Source organism: Onychostruthus taczanowskii, unplaced genomic scaffold (genome assembly GCF_017590055.1).
Source record: "Onychostruthus taczanowskii isolate IOZ18803 unplaced genomic scaffold, ASM1759005v1 scaffold11, whole genome shotgun sequence".
Classification (NCBI taxonomy): domain Eukaryota; kingdom Metazoa; phylum Chordata; class Aves; order Passeriformes; family Passeridae; genus Onychostruthus; species Onychostruthus taczanowskii.
The window spans coordinates 8,039,576-8,060,908 of record NW_024497629.1 but is presented as its reverse complement, the minus strand read 5'-3'; the positions used below and the strand labels follow the sequence as shown (position 1 = coordinate 8,060,908).

Here is a 21,333-nt window from a genome sequence, read left to right as displayed (position 1 = left end):
AGGTCATGTGTAGGGAACAGAGAGAAAATTTCCATGGGCAAGATTATCTTTTAATTGCTCAGTATAGGATGACAATAATAATAATAATAATAATAATAATAATGGTAACAGTATCAATAAGTATTTTCAGATAGTTTCGTTAGTCTGATGAGGATTAAAATATCTTAAGAAATACTTTGTAAAATGGACAAAAGAAAGAAGAATCTTAAGGCAGCTGTGTGAGCAGTGCCCTTTATTTACGATGCTAATGGCATCAGCACCATGAGCCCCTTGCTGAGGCCCAAGCTGTGTATCTCAGAACAGAGGAAATGGCAGTATCCCTGGAAATGCCCCATCAAGCCTGAGTACAAAAAGCTTTACGGGGAAGGACTGTGTCTCTGTTGTGTCTATAAACTTGCAGACACTTTGTTCCTGTAATCATAAATAGTTTCAACTGCTGTGAAGTGCTGACACAGCCCAGCCGTAATTTTACAAAGCTGTTTTAAATTAATAGCCCAGGAATGCTTTAGTATTTTCTCCTCTTTAAAATAGCGTCTGTAGTAGGAACTTGGTACTTAAATATGTTTAGATCTACCTTAATATAGTAGGTTAAATATACTTAATTTCTAGAGACTTAATTGCATGTTTCGTTGAACTGAGTGAAGTGAAATTCAGTGGTATTGAATGATATGTCAACGAAAACTGAAAGATCAGTGAAGCAGGTACGTGCTGTGGTGCTGAATAGGGCTGGGGTTAAGCAATTGACTCAGTGCTCTTCAGTCAGAAACTTTTCACAGGTAGGTATTAAATAGGAATTGTGATCTTTTTCTAGGTGAGAAAATTAAAAATATGGCCCATTTCATTTATTTTTAAATGTGGGGCTGTGTTTTTGCAGTCTGTTATCTGAAGTGCAATACAGTTTCTGTACAAAGTGCAAATACTTTTTTTAGGAAAACGGTAATAAAAATTTTCACTGTGAAGAAAAACCAACCAAAACCCCAACACTTAAATACAGCCTTTCCTCTGGAAAGAGTAATGTTTGAATGTTATTAATAGTGATCCACCTATCTCACTGGATTATGTGTATTGTTTATTTTATCAGGCTTCTCTGGCAATTGTGTTGGCTGTGGCAAGAAGGGTTTCTGCTACTTTACAGAATTCTCAAATCACATTAATCTTAAACTGACCACTCAGCCCAAGAAACAGAAACACTTAAAGTATTATCTGGTCAGGAATGCCCAGGGAGCTCTGACCAAAGGATCTGTAATCTGCTGGAAAGGGGCAGGTAAGATAATGAAGCTGTCTTCCTCGAGCTCTGGTTTTCATCATCCAAGCTCAGCTATCACGGGGACTGGCGTCTGTGTAAAGCCTAAGAGATCATTTGAAAGGCTCTCTAAAGCCAGGTGACTGCTGGAGCAGCTGTAAAGGCCATTGTCTGACCTGCCATGTCTGAAGACATTGGTTCCTTCATTCCAAGTGCTGTAGCCCCTGAGCAATTCATGTGTGAAATTATCAGAAAGATAAAGAAAGTTCTTTTTTTTTTTTTTTTGTACAGAGTTCAGAGGCCGGCAGTCTTCAACCAGTACCTGCTCAAGCACCTTGTTCCAATTGCCAGAAAGCTCAGGCCTCTCAGGAAGCACCTCCAGTGAGCCTCTGCCACCTGCAAATCCCAGTGCTCCAGCTGGGACTCAGCAAACAGGTACCTCTTGGAAGGAAAAGGAAAACACACTGGGGTTCCACTTCCACTTAACTCTTCTGTGCTTGTGTATTTGGGTACTTGTACTTGTGTGAAAGCAAAGACAAACAAACAAGTAAGCACATTGCCTCATAAAACAAGTTGAATAGAATTAGAGATCTGTTACAAACAAAGAAAGCAATTATACTTTGAAGGCTTCTCGCTGTCCATTTTCTCACAACAGGTTTATGTTTAAAAGGTTAGCAAATAGTAAATTGGTGTTCTGCAGCTTACTCACAGTTGAACCAAACCAGAATGTTTTAAAAAGACCTTATTTCTGAAGTGTTTTTCCAGCTGTCACTTGTCTGGTCACAGTTGACAACTGTTACAGGATCCAGTGTAATTTTAGCCTTTTTTGTCTGATCTAGTCTATTTTATGCTATGATCAGAGTCCTTTTCAAAACAGACATGATATGGGCATCGACTTAAAAGCTTGTGAATTTTTTCTTCTGCTGAGAAAAGTGACTTTAATATTAAAAAAAAAACAAACTAATGGTCAGTATCTGTAACTTTCTTTGTATTAAAAATTCTTTACTTTTCCATTGACTTGACATAAATGAAAGGTGATAGATGACAGAGGCTAGAGTGATCTCTCTGAGCTTCTTCGTAATGAAAATAGCTCTTTAGTGTCTTGTGGCTATTACAGGTTTTTCCTGGGTTTTTACACAGGGGAGCTGAAGCACATCTGTGGTGGTTATATCCTATATATTCTCTGTGTGAGATAGAAGCCTGTTAAATAGTCGTGATCTGGAATACTGATGCCCTTCCAGAAGAAATCATCAGTCTCTTTATGATAACAGATTGCCCTTTTTTTTTCTCAGATTTTACAAAAAAAGCTACATTAATTACAAACATATTAGGCTTGAGAACGCCTCCCCTTTTTTTTTTTTTTTTTTTTTTTTATTACAGCATCGTTCAAAAAATCTTAGAGAAAGATTGGGATGGAGGCTTAGTGAATTTTAAACATCTCTCTTTTGCCTGGTTCTTGAGTAAACTTTCTGTAAGAGCCAGGGTCATGCGAAGAAGCTACAGCTTCTGACTTATGCATTTAATTGAAGAATCAGATTTTGCCCGGGCACTTAATTGGGAGTAGGAGGTCAGAAGTGTATTGTTTCATTCAGCATTGTATTCACTCTTGAGCAGATCCCAATGGCTCTGTTAAAGGAAATTATGAAATGATTGGTTTGTTGTATCAGCTGAGGATCTTGACACAGAAATGTTTAATTTGAACACTTTGGGTTTTTTTCTTGTCAGCTGCAGCCGTAGATCACATCCCTTCAACAGCTGCATTCAGCCCAGCAGTTTATAATGGCAAGGAATCACCTAAACAACAGCTGATGAAAAATAACCTGTCTGCTCTGACAAGACCTTCAGTGTTAGGTAATTGTGTGGATTTGTTGTTTCATAACCCTAAACTCTGTGTGAAAAACAGAAGCATTGAACAAATTATATCATGATTGCAATTTCCTGAATTAATAGAAATTACCATTCCCTTCCAAGTCCTTTCTGATCCCAATACTGGTTTCTTTATTAATTTCCAGGAAAAAAAAATCTTTATATGTTTTCAGACACAGTTTTGTTACAGTGCATAATATTAACTGGATGTTTTCCTCATATTTACAGTTCATTAATTTAATAGAGACACAGACCAGATTCTGAATCCAGGTTCTTAAAGAATGTGTCAGTTTTCATCGATTTCACCAGAAGATTTTGTGAAGGGAATTAAGAAATATTTATAAGTAATCACTCATAATTCCTATTGCAGTTCCTATTGAACTGTTGCAGTTCACCTTGGGATGGAGAGCTAGACTTTGGCAACAAGCTCCAAATTCAATAAACTGTCCTCACTGTAGCACTATTATCATGACTTTTGGTAATTGTTTTCTGTCACAAACTGTGTCACTGGCTTGTTTAAGGAGGAAAATAAGTTTTCATTATGGCTAGAAACATACTGTAGCTCTATTTTTTAATAAGTCTTCCCAAGTTTCCCTGCTGGCATCACAGACAAATTCTCCTCTGCCCATTCAGGCTCTTAATCTCTTTTTCCATGCAGCAGCACATTATTGCTAATTCATTTCAGAAGGATTTATTTCACATATCAACATATCTGCACGAAAGAGCACAGCGTTGTCAAATAAAAAATCCCTTGTATTGCTGTAAGTATCTTGTGACTTTGTCCCAGCGCACCAGGAAACCAAGTGAAAGGATGAGCAGCAAAATGGCCAAAGGCTGCCCTCGCCTGGTAAAAGTGTAAGGGACAAAGTCACTGGAAATCCGTGTGTGAGGGTCTGCAAGAGAACAGTCTTCTCCTAGGTGTGAAGGCCTCGGGTTTATCTTTAATTTTAATAAATTTTTCAAAATTAAATCCATAAGTTTTATATTAATTTCTTAAGTTGCCTCAGTTTTATGTGGGACAGACTGTCCTGCCAGGAGACACAGGCTTGGCAGGGTGAAGTAGTATTATGACCTCAGTGTAGTCATGACCAGAAACAGGAATAGCTCAATCCTGCAAGTTTCTGAGCAATTTCTGGAGGACTATTGACTCACAATAATTGGAAATACTTGATGTTAGTGGAAGCTCATCATTCTAGGAGTTTGCAGGAGTGCACAAGGAGACTCAAGAAAATGATGAAAGAAAATTAAAGATGTTACTCATCAGGATCTCCTAAAGAAACCGTGAGAAAGTATTTTTCACAGAAAAAAAAAATTGAAGCTATTCATCTGTAGGAGGAAGGTGTAGAAGTAGTTTGATAGGAGTTGATATGGAATAACATAAAACCAAAGATGGAATCAGCAAGAAGTGGCAAAAATCCTGTAAATGGGAAAATTGTAGAAAATAACTCAGAAGTTTATTACTATTAATCTGAAACCCTTGGGAATATTATTTTTCAGTAAGTTGTATGTAACACTGTGTCATGTGTTCAGAAATAAAAGAAGCAAAATGCCCACAGTTTCGACTTCAAAATATTAGTATATTTAAAGATTCTTATTATGTCTCTTACTATAATTATACTGTATTTTTCTTGGTAGAGAGAAAACATTGGTACAAGATAAGAAAAATCTGGATAATTAGGAGTTCTCTGCACCAGAAATTTCCAAGAAATTTAAGCAGAATGCAACAAAGTAAAATAAACCACACAAAATTATTATATTCACAGACTTGACCTTTTCTACTACCATACTTGCTGAATACATTAAGTCTATCAAAACATATTGAATTACCATGTACAAACCTGTATATGTTTTATTCTTATATTTCTCTGAAACATTTAGGCACATTAACTAATTCAGGGCCTCCAAAAAAGCGCCATAAAGGTTGGTCACCAGAATCTCCATCATCCACTGAAACTTGGAACTTGCAGCTCAATCCACAGGCTTCAAACAGAATTAAAAATGGTAAGCTATACCCAAAGTAAAGATTTTGTCTCATTATTCAGAGAATAATGGGGGGAAAGAGGCATTATTTTAAAGACACATTCCGAGTCATATGAGAGGTTTCTCTGTGCTCACCTAGATGCTTTATTTCCATTGATTTGTTTTTAAGGCTCTGAACCTAACTCTCTTTGGTTCCAGTCACTGAACCATTAACAAATCCCAACAGATGCCTGGGTCCATTTTTAGACACCAAAATGACTTTGAAATATTAAAATTAGTATTATAACTCAGGTCCATAATAGCAGTACCATTCATTGTTTCAATTATTTGTCATAATATTTGTGGCACTTGGATTGTATAGTCTAGATACAGATGAGAGTGACATGCAGTGAAACAAACCCAGTTTCCCCAAAATGTTTTCTTCTAATGTACTATTTTTATATTAAAATTACCATAAAGAAGTTATGCCAGAGCAAACATTGAAATATTTTTTTTCTTTCTTCTTATAGCAATAAAAACTGTTTAGAATGAGTGAAACTAAATGTATCACGTAGAACTCACAAATCATAACTACATGTGTAATCACAACTACACAATATCACATAGGTCTCTCTATTTATGGATTCCTACCTAGAAATGTTTATTTATAAACATTTCAAAATCTTTAGATACATATGTGATGTGCAATGTTGCAGTGACATAATTAGTCCTCCAAGACACTTGGCATAATAGTGGGGTTGTAGTAACAGGTCATGAGCTGTTTGATGGAACCAAAAAAGCAGTTAATACTGATAGCAAATCTGGGTATGAGATGAAGCTGAATAACATCTCTTTGAGGAAATCCTTACCAGACCTAACTCCAGTAATAATATGTCTGAAATCTCAGATGGGGGTAGCCTGTCATCTTTACCACACTCTGCTTTGGTGGGACCAGCCTCTTCTCCAATGGTGGGCTCGGGAGAACCAGTCTCAGTTCCTGACAACTTGCTGAAAATCTGTAAAGCGAAACCAGTTATTTTTAAAGGTAAATTCCCCAACCTCATAACAAAGCCTCTTTTTTTTTTTTTTTTTTTTTTTTTTGTAAGAGATGTAAAGCTATATCCCACTCCTAAACACTGTAACTCTATCCATTTTAAGAGGCTGACTATTAGAACTGTTTAATGTACATATGAAAAATGATAAAATTAACATGATGTGTGCACACATTTATTTTGTAGGTCATGGAAACTTCCCATATCTCTGTGGGAACATTAATGATGTGATAGTGAGTCCTTTGTTGTACACCTGTTACAGAAATTCACAGTCTTTATCTAGAGCATATGAACAATATGGTGCATCCACAATACAGCCTATTTCTGAGGAAATGCAGCTGTTACTGACTGTCTACTACCTTGTTCAACTAGGTAAGATTGTTCTACATCCAGAGAGACTACATTGAATGTATTACATGCAGCAAAATGAGAAGGGGAATATTAGGGCAGGACAGTACTAAATATGAGTCTTTTATAATATGATATTAAACTACTTCATTCATGATTATGGAACAAAATGAAGTGATTATGTCTTGAAGGCCAGACAGATTGAGTTATAAACATGCAAACTTTATTTTCTGCATCTGGGACCTCAAAAATGAAAATCAAAGGAAAAGAGCTGTAATTCACTGTTCTTTCAGACAACCTATAGTTTAGAAGAATACTGAGACAGGCAGCACTCAACCTTTTAAATATTTCAAATTAACTGGTACTCGGGTTCACATTAGGGCAGCTTTATCTGAGTATCACAAAGACATTTCAAAATGAAAAAATTGCTTTTCATCTGCTAAAGGCAACAGAGTCATGCATGCAGAGAGAGTCTGAAGTATGCAAGTCTGAAGCATGGTTTAAAAAAAAAAAGTTTTTAACTCAACAGTTTTGTGTAATTGTTTCATAATGTTTCCCTCTTATTTTTTTTAGCTGCAGACCAGGTCCCTTTGATTGAGGATTTGGAGCAAATATTCATGCGCTCCTGGCGGGAGTCCCACCTGTCTGAAATCCGTCAGTACCAGCAGGCTGTTCCCCAGGCCTTCCCCCAGGTGCCCAGCCCCATCACCCCCGTGACCTCAGCCCAGCTGCCCTGGCTGGCAGGGCTGGCTGCCAGCTCCTGTAATGACAGTGTCCACATCATTGAGTGCAGCTACTCCCTGGCAGAAGGGCTTTCAGAAATGTTTAAGCTACTCGTTGAAGGGAAATTAATAAAGACAAACTATGTGGTGATCATATGTGCCAGTAGAAACCGAGCCATCGACTCCTGCATTGTGATAACAGGTAATGTCCCAAGGATGTATCTCCTTGCAAACCTGAGCAATTCCGTGCTGTGAGGGCTTTGGTTGAAGTTCCAGTAAGTTGCCTCAAAAAGCAGAGCTTTGGCCAAACAGTGATGGGCTTTGGTGAAGCCAAGCTGACTCTGCACAGTTGGTGTCTCCCCAGCAAAACGCCTTCTGCCTGCATTGCCCATTTTCTCACCAAAGCATCTCAGCCAACAAGGCTGCAAACAAGAAATAGTGGGTTACAGCACACACAGTGCATAAAGCTCTCCTGCTCTGTGCAACTGGGATATTACTGCAGAGAACCTTTCTTTAGCTTCTAAAAAATGGTATTTCAATGTCATTCCCTTCAACAACCTGCTCACGATTAAATAAATTATCTGAATAGCCATTCAAAGATTCATTGTGATTGCAAGACAATTGGCAATTCCTTTCAATATTATATTGTCTTTTTTTATCTTGTATCGGCAAATACTTTCCAAATTGGGAATAAAATAAAAAAAATTGTAAAACATGAATCTATTTTATATGTGCCTGGTAAATATATGTGTTGGAGACATAAAAGACTAATCTCTGCCATTTTTGTATGTGTGGTATTTATTTAGTTGTAGAGTATTTTTATTTTGACTTAGAAGAACATTCTTAACTTTAGTTTGAAGAGTTTTCAAAATTCCTTTGTTTTTTTTTTTTTTTGTCTTTTAGGAAAGTATCAGGCAAGAGTTCTGTCTGAGAGCATGCTCAGTCCTTCAGACTACCAAAAAGAAGTTAACTATCAGCTGGTCACAGGGAAGGTGGAAACTCTGGGGTCCTTCTTTAGCACACTCTGCCCAGGTACCTAACAGATTGTAAAGAGTCATGTTTCCAAATCCCTGCAACTTCTAAGTCTGGGAAAACACCTGTGCTCATTTCCTTACCAGAAGGAAGACACTATTAGAAATATATGAAAAATGCAGGACAAAGTTACGAAAGCACAGTTGAATTGAAATTTCTCCTAAAAGCATCAGTGTCTAAAATCCATTGGTTTCATAAAAATAGGCCAGCAAATAGCTGAGCATGTTATTCTTAGCTATGCAAATCCGTTCTTATATTATGTAAGTCCATATGCATATGAATGTATAAATTCTTTTGCCCTAAGCATTTAGAGAAGAATAGATCAGAGCTATTTTATGAAATGTGGGATTTGCCCCTTCAACTTACCGTACTTTAAACTTGATTGTGATGCCTGGGACAGAGAGGAAAATTGCAGAGAGACTGGATCATTTTTTTAAGTGAGTGTTCTGAGAATTACAACAGGCAGGATCATCTGGGGATAGATCAAGCTGTGTGGAAAGTTAAGTGACAACTAGGGCAAATGCAGCATATTTGTTGGGATTAATGGGATGTCACAGCCTTCTTTGCCATTCACATCATGTTGGTAAATAGATCACAAGAACCCTTCTGAATGTGTCATGATATTTTGAGTGGTCACTTAAGGGAATCTCATTTTCCTTAAATCATCTTGTAGTTAAGTATTGTTTATCTTAGTATCTTCAAAGTATGGTTCTCAAAATCAGAGAACCATAGAGAGTCACAGAGAGTCATAGAGTTCTCTGCAGTTGCTATTGTTTAGCCACATTATTGTTTAGTTGCTATTATTTAGCTATTGTATAGTGGAACAAATAAATGAGCATCCTAAAAATAGTGGCCACCTATATTCACTGGACTGCTCTTCACAGGATAGGCCCTGCCTTTCTGAGCTCACTGCAGACATGCTCAAACATCTTTTCAACTGCTGAGAAAATACTAATGCCTGGGTCAGGCATGTTGTACTCTCTGCATAGCTTTCATCTGTAAGTAGGGTCCCTGCTCTGTAGAACAGGTATTTTGCAGATATGCAATACTTCAGTAAAATACACCTTCTTCAGCATTGACTCATGTTTTTGTTTTGGCTGTATTAGAAATTATTTTTCTTTCTGTCTCTCAAAAATGTTAGAGTTTTAAAAATGTTGTCAGATGTTTCTCAACTTTCTTGTAATCCTTGTTAATGAACAGTATGGATCCGTGGTCTGAACATAAACTAAGCCAGTTTCATGTCGTTGTTGTTGCTGGTTTGCATCAAGGCCTTAAGGTTAGTTTTCTACCACATTCCATAAATGTCCTAGCTGGTCTGCAGAGATGGTTTGCCATTCTCTGATCTGTTTTTTATTTTACTAGTGATGTTCTATAAAAAGAGATGCAACAGAAAATAACCAGAGGGTTCTTGTATAAAACAGCCAATAAGCCAAGGGCAGGACAGCTAGCAAATATACAAAAATTTTTTAAGATCTACAAGACAAAATCAATATGAAATGTAGCTCTTATTAACATGGATGTTTATTCCACTATCCCTTCCATTTGACAGAGGGTGACATTGATCTTTTGCTGGAAAAATTTTATCAAGAAAACCAAGGGCACATCTCTTCATCACTTTCTGCTTCAGTGAATAAACCAACAGCAGTGAATGCAGCTGGAACAGCTGTGTGTACAAGTAAGTAAGGAGGATGCTTTAAATAGGTAGCAGAGTGGGGCACTGGACACCAAGTTCTGGGTGCACAGTTAGATCCCTCTGGGCAGAGCCCAGAAGGGTCCTGAGGCAAACAGCAACTCATGTTTTGGAATATTCACATTTACACTGATGGATGTTCTGCTTCATTCCACTGGGTATCACAGTGTTTGAAGCTGTAAGTTGTACTTCCGTGGTAGCAGAATGCTATTGCTCAAATTCACTTTCAGGTCTCAGACACTTAGAGGACCAAAAAGTCCAAATGCAGAAAGATGTCTTTGCATATTCTCTATGGATTTTCATAAATTAAGTCCTGTAAATAAGCAAAATACTTTGAAGAATAAATCAGTTATTCTTTGCCAGACTCTTAACATTTTACATTAGATTAGACTTTGGGCATATATCTAAACAGAATTTTGCCTTTTTCCAGGTTATGAGATTGAACGACATCAAATTCGTCCCTTCCAGCTAGCAGTGGCTCAGAAATTGCTGTCTCATATTTGCTCAATTGCTGATTCCAGCACTCAGAATCTTGATTTGGGTTCCTTCGAGAAAATTGATTTCTTGATTTGTGTTCCACCTTCCGAAGTGACTTATCAACAGACTTTGTTTCATCTCTGGCACTCAGGTGCTCATTAGTTAGCTTTATTTTAGATTTACACAACATTTTTAGATGTATTCCTATTAAGAAATACTGACACTTGTTATGTTCTTTTAGGTATATTATTAGAACTTGGATTAGAAAAGGAACATCTTACAAAGCAGAGAGTGGAACAGTATGTTATGAAACTAGATGCAGAAGCCCAAATTAAATTCAAAATCTTTTTACAAAACTCTATGCAGAATCCACACACACTGTTTGTCCTAATCCATGATCATGCACACTGGGATCTAATGAGGTAAGAAAACTGTAACTTGTTTTTGGAGAAATTATTATCTGCATTATCTCTCAAGATTAGTTTTCAGATTTATCCCTTCCTTCATCTTTGTTTGCATCTTTCTGCTAACGCTGCCTCTCCATGCATTGAATAAACATGTTTTAAGGTCCTTCATGATTTATTCTTACTCTGCTTATTATATTGTGCCTCAGTGAAACATTTCAGCTTTTTTTGCTCCCCATTCTTATCTACTTTCAGCCACAGCTATTGTTTTTTTGGCTGTTTGTCCTTTGTTCAGGAGAAAGCTTCCTGTGAAAGTACACAGAGCTCCTCATTCTCTCTTATTGTCTGGGCTGTAAATTTGCAAAACCTCAACCCAGTGAGTAGGAAACTAGTGAGCCAACACTGCTGCCTATTTTTTAACTGATTGGAAGTTTTCCAGTTCTTTTCTATCCAAAAAATCACTGATTTGTAAGAATTGAAAGCTTCTGTGAATTCTTAGTGATGCCAGGTAGAGTTCTGAAGGGAAGAGAGAGGTTCCTGTCCAGTGTTTACCAAGTTCCCCATCAGCTCACTCACATAACTCATTGCTTCCCTCTTCCCTCACAGAGCTCTGTTTCCATAGATTTTCAACAACCTGCCTGTTCAGATGTGGGGCTGCTTTTGTTGTCTGGTTCTGAGGCTCTTGGGGAGGTTGGGAAACATTCTGAACTCCAGAAACACCAGCATATTCCAACTTTGGGGTTGTGGTAGTGTTTCTGAAACCAAACACTGGACTCTTGCTTGTGAGTGAAGTGGGGTCTTGTCTTTTACACTGGTTAACAATGATGACTTTCAAAGAAATTGCATCTGAGGGTTTCCTGTTCAGCTCCCCTGTCGTAGGAACTTACATGGACTTTTACAGCTGTCACAGCCGTTGAGGCATTTATTCATTTATTCCTTAAGTGGTAGGGAAGTACCTATGTTGCTGCTTAACTCTGTTTTCTGTCTAATAAAGATACATAGGCAGGTAAATGCCAAAAATTAAATAGCATTAATTTGGACTGAAATTTTGCAAGGAGCAAGGAATTGACTGTCAGTATTCTGTGATACTGTGATTTGCTCTAAGAATAACTATTCTTTGTTTTTTCTCTTTTTCTGTCATACTGACTTATCATTTGTACTTTTCTATCTTGGTTGTTGTAGGTTAGAATTATCCTTTGTTAAGGGCAGCACTAACAATCTGACCAAAGTTACTACAGGACTATGTGTCTATTGGTAACTTCCACATTAGCTTCCTTTTGTACTTTATCTCTCATACTCTGGTAGCTGCAAGGGACTGGTAATTTGCTAGTTAGAGAGCTTATCAGACTGAGAGAAATTTTTACTTGCAGTGAAATAATTTGCATTTTCTTCTGTGCAACAATTTCAGGGTAAAAGAAGAGTCCTAAATTCCTTTAACTTTGATTTCACATCCAGATTTAAGCTATTCCACTGACACAAATACTCCCTTTTGCTGATCACTTAGGAGAGTTCTGGGTTTCTTTTTTTGCAGTGCTATGCATAGTCTTTATCCTCAAACAGAGCTGCCATCAGGACTTGTTGACAGACTGTTGAACTGCAGGGAGGTGAAAGAGGCACCAAATATTGTGACCCTCCATGTGACTTCCTTCCCCTATGCGCTGCAGACACAGCATACTCACATCAGCCCTTACAATGAGATCCACTGGCCTTCTTCATACAGCAATGTAAGATGGATGCTTTGAGGTGCTTTTCTGAGCTTTTCATAAGTTATTTTCCATTTATGTACTTAATAAAACAGTGAAGTCCCCATGATTTTTGTAAACAAGAGTGAAGTTTGAATGACATCCTGTTCAGTCTGTGGCAAGCTCACTTTTCCTTTTCTTATCTTTTCTAGCTTTCTTTTTCTTTATTCCTTTTATATTTTCCATAAACCTTAGTATCTCTGCTAAAAATTTTTGAGCTACATAAATGGAAATCATTCCGTTCTGTCTCTAGTGCATGACTGCATAAATATATGTACATGCATGGATTTTTTTTCATATATGTGCATATTTATTCCATATAGGTGGTCTGTCTATGTGTATGGATATGTGGGGAGAGAGAAAGAAATGAGGAAAAATTGGGTCAAATTTTAATTCTCTCAAAATAACTAATTCTGTTTCTTTCTCTTCTTGTTTTAATATGTCTGAGTAGATGTATGTTTATTAGAGAATGTGATTGTAAGTATATCAAGGTACCAATGGTTAATCACTTAGAAATTAATTATTGATAGACTTTATCCTTGTATTTTTATTGCTTCATTTGCTCTAGGGCATAGATTTATACCATGAAAACAAGAAATACTTTGGACTGTCAGAATTCATTGAGTCCACTCTCTCTGGACATAGTATTCCACTGCTTCGGTATGACAGCTCCTTTGAAGCAATGGTCATGGCTTTGGGAAAGAGGTATGGGGCCCTCCTTTGTTTAACATGGGTAACTTAGGAAGTGCTTTTTAAGGCCTTGAGTTATTAGCTAGAAGACCTTTTTTTTTTTTTTTTTTTTACTTCTCATTATCTTACACATCATTTAGATATGGAAGGCATTTCACCTGTTCTTATTTTATCCTATGTGTTTAGTATATAATGGGCCTGCAGTCATGGGTCATCAGTTGAGGCTGTCTCATACTATGAACATGCACATTGCTTAGCCCAATTTACAATGTGTTCTTGTTGTGACCTGTAACTCCTCTATATTACAATAATCTAACATTGTATCATCACATAATTTTAAATGTGTTATTACTTTTGTCCAATATTATCATTTGTTGACCTTGGCTGATTTCAATTTTAAGTGTATTGCACTTGAAACACAAAGAGAAGTTAGATATATCACTGTGGTATGTTCACATAAATCAGAAATAAAATCTTCACAGCAAGCCATGTCACTTTTCTGAGCAAGCCATAGCAAGCACTATTTCTACTGTGCACCTGGGTTTCATTTCTGTGAAAATCAGAACACAGGAAGCTATTGGATATCCATGGATCACCTTTCCGTAAGAGACAGGGTGTAGCTGGCCTTGGGAAGTTGGAGTGCTCATTGGTTGCTGCCTACATACATATTCAGTCCTCTTGGACACAAGAGTAAGTTGGTTTAGGCCTTTGGTAAGAAAACAAGAGAAACACCCAATCTCTCTCTGCCCCTTAAGAATGGCACACAATGAAGAATAATATTCTTACTGAATGCCTCAGCTAATATTCTGTGATAAATTTTGTAACAGCAGTAAGGTATGGATAAACTAAAGTGATGTAACTTTACTGGACTAGTTGCTTAGTAAACCTTTATGAAGAGAAATGACGGGACAACATCAGTTCTGATTGTGAAATGATGCCTTGCAAATACTGTACAACTGCAATTGATGAGATTTTGTTGTCTAGTAGATACGAAGGATTTGTTACAGGAAAAAAATACTTAGTTTGCTATATTTTTATATTTTAAAAATAGCTTTTTCACGTCATCCTTTAATACTCTTTACTTCACCATTTATTTCAGGTTCCCCAGGTTACACAGTGCAGTGATAAGGACTTTTGTCCTCATCCAACACTACTCTGCAGCAATGATGGCAGTGTGTGGTCTTTCTCAGATGAAGAATTACACCTCAGTTGAAACTCTTGAAATCACCCAAAATCTAATAAACTCTTCAAGGCAATGCCCTAGTGGCCATGGCCTCATGGTGGTGTTGAGAATTCCATGTATCCCCCTGGCTGCAGTGGCATATGAACGTCTGTATAACGTAAGGGAAAGACTAGCCCTTGAAGATAACTTTGAAATAATCCTGGGAAATCCTAATTCGGGAATCACAATCGGGAAGCACTTTGTGGAACAATTAAAGGTAAATTGAAGAATGGCATGTGCTGGGAAGCTTCATTAGATGGGTAGGTGGGGAAACTTTACTTGTGACAGTTATAGCCATGAGCTGAAGTGTGGAGTCTTAAAGTAAAAAAAAAAACTGCCATGAGGAGCATGATTTTTACCTTTTACACATACTGTCTGTGACACCTTTCCTGTCTGCCTGTGGTTAATGCTCAGTGAAGTATTAACTAATACAGGTTGCACTTGACTTCCAGTAGCAACCCTCAGAAATAGTTGAAATGCTTTTATCTAAAGGGATTATGAGAAATACATTAAAAAGCCAAATAAAATTTCAGTTTTAGCTGAATTTTTTCACAAAAACATCACAGGACAAAAAGAAGATTTTAACCAGTGACTAGTTGATAGTTAAATTATTCTTGTCACCAGCAGGGGACAGGAAGACCCATTTGATTTGCTTGATCAGTGATGGTGGATATGGATCCTAGAGCACCCTGGTGTTCACAGTTTGGGATTTTATGCTTTCTGAATCATGTTTCGGTTTATGGATTAATTTATATCCTTTAAGTCCAGAACCATGGATCATCTGTTTAAAAAAAAGCATCCTTTGCTCTTCTGATCACCAAAAATGTATTTCCATTCAAGAATGTTGTAATATATCTATAGATATATATATATCTATATATATATTATACTGTTTACTCTGTTTGATCCAATTCATGTTAGATGAAGTCATTTGAGACCCAGAGCCTAATGTTGATCTCATTCTGCTATTAGGCATCACTTACTCTGAAAAATCAGTATTAATTCTGAGTCACATCCTGATTATGTTCTCTGACATGTATACAGTGGAACATGAACAGATGTCAGAGGCCAAGTTGTTGTACTGTTGATCATACCATAGATACTCCTTATCTGTAGGTCAGTCTCACAGCAGAAAGGACTGACTGGTGAGTAAAGCAATGTAGCCTGAGGCTGAACAGTCAAACAATATATGGACCTGTCAGATTTCTCATAAAGTTACCAGGAAAACCAATAGCTTTAGGGGAGAGTGGGAGGCTCCAGAGGGTTGTAGATAGGGACAGTGGTGTGTGTTGAACAGTTCCAACTTTCTTCTGTTCCTCTAAGATGAAAAATTCTCATTTCTAACTTATTTTCTTCCTTGGACTCAGACCTCCATATATTATCTCCCTCAAGAAGCCTCTGTATTCTCTTCTCTCCCCCAGAACTCCTTCTCAGCTTTACTCTCCATTGTGCCATATTTGCCATATGCCCTGGTCTCAATGCTATCTATGCAGCTTGGAAGCTGGGAGGCTTTTCAGGCTGGAACATACTGTCCCAATGTGCTCAGACTAACAGCAGGCAGATTGCTGCCTGTAATGCTCTAGAAACTGTGAGAGCTGTCTGTGTTGAATTTGGCTCTGCTGTGTGACTTCTTTTCCACTGTACAAGTGGATTTTTATAATGAATGATAAAGTATGTCTTTCTGTCTTTTTATTTGATATAGATATATCTCATATATATATATATATATATACACACACACATATATATATATATACACACACACACATATATATATATATATATATACACACACATATATATATACACACATATATACATAAACTATTATATACTTATAGATGAGTCCAACATATAGATATGTCCAACAGGGTTTCTCTACCTTGTACAGATCTGGCAGAAAATTGAGGATGTAGATTGGAGGCCACAGACCTATTTGGAATTGGAAGGTTTGCCTTGCATATTGATATTTAGTGGGATGGATCCACAAGGAGAGTCTTTGCCACGGTAAGAAAATCCACTCTTTTCTCAGTGGCAGTGTGTTATCCATTGATTATCAAGTAGCTGAAGATTAACTGTGTGATTACTTGTGTGAAAGGAGAGCAGATTTCAGTGTCAAGGTGTTTCTTTGCCATTTTGGGGGAAGTTTTAATATCAAAAATGCAAACTCCATATTATTTATAATAAACTTCTGTTTATAGAAAGATGTAAATAGCTCCAAAATATTATGAGACTTATCCTAGTTTAGAGGAGAGAATGGGTATGTTAAAAAAAAAAGAATTATAACTGCTTAGGTTTCTTTAGGGTAGCTGAGAGGTGTGTCCCAGGATGTGTGGAGTGCCTTCTGGAATGGCAGCTGGAAGAGAGACAGGATGCCCTGGGGCACTAAATGCTTTTGTATGTTCAACTGAATCCTACTCTGTGTGTGTTAGGTTTAGAATCCAAATGATTATTCTTTTTCTGATGAAGATGCTAATGTTCAGTGCAGTAAATTAAGTTGTGTAACTAGATTAAGAGAAAGAAAAGTGTATGCACCACAGTGGTAAGCTTATTAAGCACAAAATACTGTGTTCTATCTCATCCCTTGTTGAAGAAAATAATGAAAAAATTGCCCTTTGGCTGTTTTTCTCAAAGAGATAAGGCAGTAGATTACAGTGAGTTTTCATACTAGCTCCTCCTGTTTCTCTCCAGATCACTGAGATACTGTGACCTACGTTTAATAAATTCATCTTCTTTGGTACGGACAAGCCTGGAGCAAGAGCTTGGTTTGGCAGCATACTTTGTGAGCTCAGAAATTCACACAGAGAAAGCAGTTGTGAATGATGTGTTAGAAAGTGACCCAGAGAAACTAAGCAGTACTGACAATGAAGATGAAGAAATAGTGACAGAAGGTATTTTTTATTACTGGTAATAAAAGAAGCTGTGAAATGATTGAAAATGATTAGCAAAAGCAGAAACGCATGGGTGAGGTTTTCTCCCTTTAGTCTTACTGAGTGAGCTCTGCTCCTTAGTTTTGTTTGATCTCATTGAACCTCTGTTTCCTCACCCTTCTGCTGCTGATGCATTTTAACTACTTGCAGTTCTGTATCTGTTATCTCTCTCTCTTTTCTGGCTCCCTCCTGTGTTCCTCCTTTGCCCTGTATGTTCTGACAGCCAAAAAGTGGAGCTCAAATAGGATCACCAGGTGACATTTACTGTTCAGAGGGCCCTCTGCACTCTGCCTCCCCAGCAGGGAAGGGTGAGATTTGCTGTCTGAGAAACAGCAGCAGTGACTGCATCCCTTCCCTCAGTGGCAGCTCCAACTAAACTGTTCCTGGTGCTACTGAACCTATCCTTAAAATTATGTCAGTGATAAAGATTCCTTTCAAGGAAAGAGCTGAGTAGTCCCTAGCTTGTTAGGTGTTAAAGAGTATGGATTGAAAATACATCTCAACAGAAAAACTTCTGAGTTCTCCTTGAAATACCCATTAATTCAAATTTACACTGTAGAGTTGGTGAAAGAAACCAATTGAGAACATACAAATGTGTAAAAAGCAACAATAATTTACCCAGGAACAATTATTTTCTGGGGTTTTTTTGAGTTATAATTGATGGACATTATCAATTATTTATTAGATCTCCACACTTTTCTTTACTGTCCATTGTGCCTGTGGAAAACAAAGGGTTTTAATCCCTGTTAAGTATTTAAATCTCAAACAACTTGCCTTCATTTCCTTTTCTATACTATGAGGAGGAGGAAACCCAATTACCTTCCAAGTTCACCTAGGAAGTACTTACTCACTGAAAATGGCAGCAGAACAGGCTGAACAAAAATACTTTCTTTAATCCAATATGGACTCTTCATAGAGGAATGAAATACCTGAGGTCATACTCAAACTGTGTTCAATAGATGCCTGCTTCAGGTGTGATGGGTGCTCCTTGCGATGAGTAGTTCTGTCCATTTAGTTGAAGTATGCTGAGATTGTATGTGATCTGAGTCAAATTGGCTCCTGTGATGTCTGAGGCTGCTCTCCTGGTCCATGAAGTATGGTATGATCATCCAGAGTCCAATTCAGAGCATGAGTAGGCTTACAGTCTAAGTTTGCTGATGGTAGTACTTATGTCTCAATTTATCACGTTAAAACTGTACAGAAACAAGCATTTTAATTTAGGAGCCTGAGTTAGGAATCTCAAGTGAATGGCCTTGATCATTTTGAGGATTTTCATCACCAAAAGCTGAGACATTATCTGACCATATAGCTGTGTGGGGTAGGAGGTCATTTCAAAACATACTGACAAAATAGAGCTTGTTGCCTGCTGCTTTCCCTGACACAGGATTAATGGGGAGTGTAAAACATGGCTTGGAAGAGAAATCATGGCTAGATATTACCAGCTCCTGGTTGCAGCACTGGTTTTTGTGAAGCTATTGCAGCTCAGCATAGGTAAATTAGACTGTAGGCTGATCCAATATTCTGTGGTGGGAACAGATACTCTCCATACTGGAAACAGTGTCAGGATGAGGACAAACCCCAGACAAACCCTTCTGTACTTTTCCTTACTTTTACAATATAGCTGTGACTTACAGGCTTACCTAAATTATATTTTGATTTTGTTTTCCCTTACTGTCATTCACAAAACAGGTTCTACTTCAGAAAAGAGAAGCCCTATGAAACGAGAAAGATCACGTTCCCATGACTCTGCCTCTTCATCTCTCTCTTCAAAAGCTTCCAGTAAGGCATAAGATCATCTCTGTTAATTTAAGTTTAGGACATAAAAGAGACCTTAGCTTATTTGATAAACAATAAAAGGCATAAATCACTAAGGTTTTGATCAAACCTATTTTAATGGAATCACTTACAATGACTAGAAAATATAGAGATTAGACTTCTGAAATGTAGAAAATAGGATCTTTTCTTGCTTGAAAAATTAACATGCCATGGGGTGCCCAAACTGGGTACTTCCATGTGGTCTGCCCATGGCTCCGTGCCCTCAGTACATCTGTGGTTAAAGAAATATTTTTCTTACTTTTTTTTCTGTGCCCCTAGATACTTGTATTTTGAGGGATGTCACACTGGTGTTTCTTACCATTCACAGTGCTGGTGACACTTTTGTATTTATTGCTAATGGCTATTACTGACTACATTAGATTAATAGACAGGGCACAGCTTACTGTTTCTTGAAATCAAGAGAAACTACTGACTTTTGTTTGTTCAGAGTATGAGGGTTTTTGAGAACCAGGATGGTTGTTTTCACCATGAGAGGAAATCTGATTTAATCTATGTTCAGCCTTAGGCAGATATTTCTAATACCTTGTGTAGACTGATTCCACAAGCAGTTCTCTCTGTACTTTGAAGACTGTGAAATATCTGCATGTCCTCTTACACTAAGTGTTAAAGATGCTCAGAACCATTTAACATGTGTTAAACTTTCAAGAAATCTTAATAGTTAAGATATATAGGTTAAAAATATATAGCTTTCAGAAAATCTGCAATTATCTATAGGGTGTACCTACATCACACATTCCCATCCAACACTCATGAGTTCAGTATGCTCTCTGAGCTGACCCAAAGCTGTGTGAATGCACTAATGCATTATGTAGCACCAGAGACTTGAGGGCTGCCAGGTTTTGTTAGATCAGCCTAGGTGCTGCAATGACACAGACATGGGTGTCAGAGCAGAGCTGACTCAGAGGACTGTTTTTAGATGTCAGTCTCAGTAGACATTTGTGTAGTGTGGTGGGGTAATAGCCTGGAAATACTTATTTCCTTCAATTCATTTAAACAATGGTTTCAGTAATTTTGTATTTGTCTTGAGTGATAAAGTATCTGGTGAGCACCTTAAGCAAGGAATGTATGAGAGAAATAGAGGACAGAGCAATCACTGACATCTTTCCTATGCACTTCAGGACTTTAAAAGCCTCTTTCTGCGTTAAAACAAATACTGCAAACTAGTCCCATTATGGCTTCCTGTACGAGGAAGGTCAAAACAAGAGGAGCAAGATTGCAATGTTTGCTGGACAATTTATCAAGAGGATTATTTGTTGTGTTTTGTTTAACTGTGGCAGGGATAGTTGCACTGCATTAAAATACAAATTTTCTTTTAATTACAGCAGTCTGCACTGAGTCGTCCCCTCCCCAAGCCCCAAGTAACAGCACTGAAGAAACTACAAATAACTACGAAAGGCAGAAGCAGAAAGTAGACAAGGGGGCACAAACAACAATCAGCAAACACTTGCCACCAGTAACTGAACAGCTGGATATGAAGCAAAACATAAAAAGCACACAAGTCTCCATCACCTCATCATCCTCCCCACCTTTCTCCTCCTCTTCTTCCTCCTCTGCCCCTACTCATAACTCCTTCATCCTACAGACGTCTCAATGCTCCATGACCAAAGCATCAAAACAGCCTCCCATAGTTTTCCTGCCCAAACTGGTTTATGACATTATTACTTCTACAGACAGCAGTGGACTTCCCAAATCCTCTTCCCTCTTGCCTTACCATTCTGTTATGTGGGCAAGTTCTTTCCGTCCTCTTATGAGCAAGATGATGACGTGTACGGAGCAGTCTCTGTACTACCGCCAGTGGACAGTTCCCAAGCCAATCCATATGGACTACAACAACAGAAGTGAGGGCAGAATGGACACCTTTCACCCAAGGAGACTGCTGCTGAGTGGGCCACCACAGGTGTGTAAAAAGAACAAGGTATTATAATTGATTTATTTTGTTTAAGTTTATCATAATCAAAGATTTAGTTATTATTTTTCATACTTGACGGGGTGGTGGTTTTTTGTGGAGAGTAAATTAATTATATTTTATTTCCTAATCCCTTCTAATAAAAAAATCACTGTTAGCCTGAGTTCAAATAAAGAGAAGCTGCAGCAATATTCACTTTTCAGTCTCTCTCCAT

General features: G+C 37.7%; 1 protein-coding gene across 1 annotated transcript in view; it reads left to right on the top strand.

Annotated features, from left to right (window-relative positions):
- Positions 1 to 21,333, top strand: part of GREB1 (growth regulating estrogen receptor binding 1) — an 86,915-nt gene that overhangs the window by 42,546 nt on the left and 23,036 nt on the right. The window contains exons 5-22 of the mRNA XM_041420680.1: positions 1,082 to 1,264; positions 1,535 to 1,678; positions 2,969 to 3,094; positions 4,988 to 5,110; positions 5,976 to 6,113; positions 6,307 to 6,492; positions 7,042 to 7,392; positions 8,094 to 8,222; positions 9,772 to 9,897; positions 10,343 to 10,540; positions 10,631 to 10,811; positions 12,325 to 12,517; positions 13,104 to 13,240; positions 14,325 to 14,664; positions 16,339 to 16,454; positions 17,139 to 17,338; positions 19,067 to 19,156; positions 20,536 to 21,110. Coding sequence (XP_041276614.1) covers positions 1,082 to 1,264; positions 1,535 to 1,678; positions 2,969 to 3,094; positions 4,988 to 5,110; positions 5,976 to 6,113; positions 6,307 to 6,492; positions 7,042 to 7,392; positions 8,094 to 8,222; positions 9,772 to 9,897; positions 10,343 to 10,540; positions 10,631 to 10,811; positions 12,325 to 12,517; positions 13,104 to 13,240; positions 14,325 to 14,664; positions 16,339 to 16,454; positions 17,139 to 17,338; positions 19,067 to 19,156; positions 20,536 to 21,110 — 3,536 coding nt within the window. The remainder of the gene's footprint in view (positions 1 to 1,081; positions 1,265 to 1,534; positions 1,679 to 2,968; positions 3,095 to 4,987; positions 5,111 to 5,975; positions 6,114 to 6,306; positions 6,493 to 7,041; positions 7,393 to 8,093; positions 8,223 to 9,771; positions 9,898 to 10,342; positions 10,541 to 10,630; positions 10,812 to 12,324; positions 12,518 to 13,103; positions 13,241 to 14,324; positions 14,665 to 16,338; positions 16,455 to 17,138; positions 17,339 to 19,066; positions 19,157 to 20,535; positions 21,111 to 21,333) is intronic.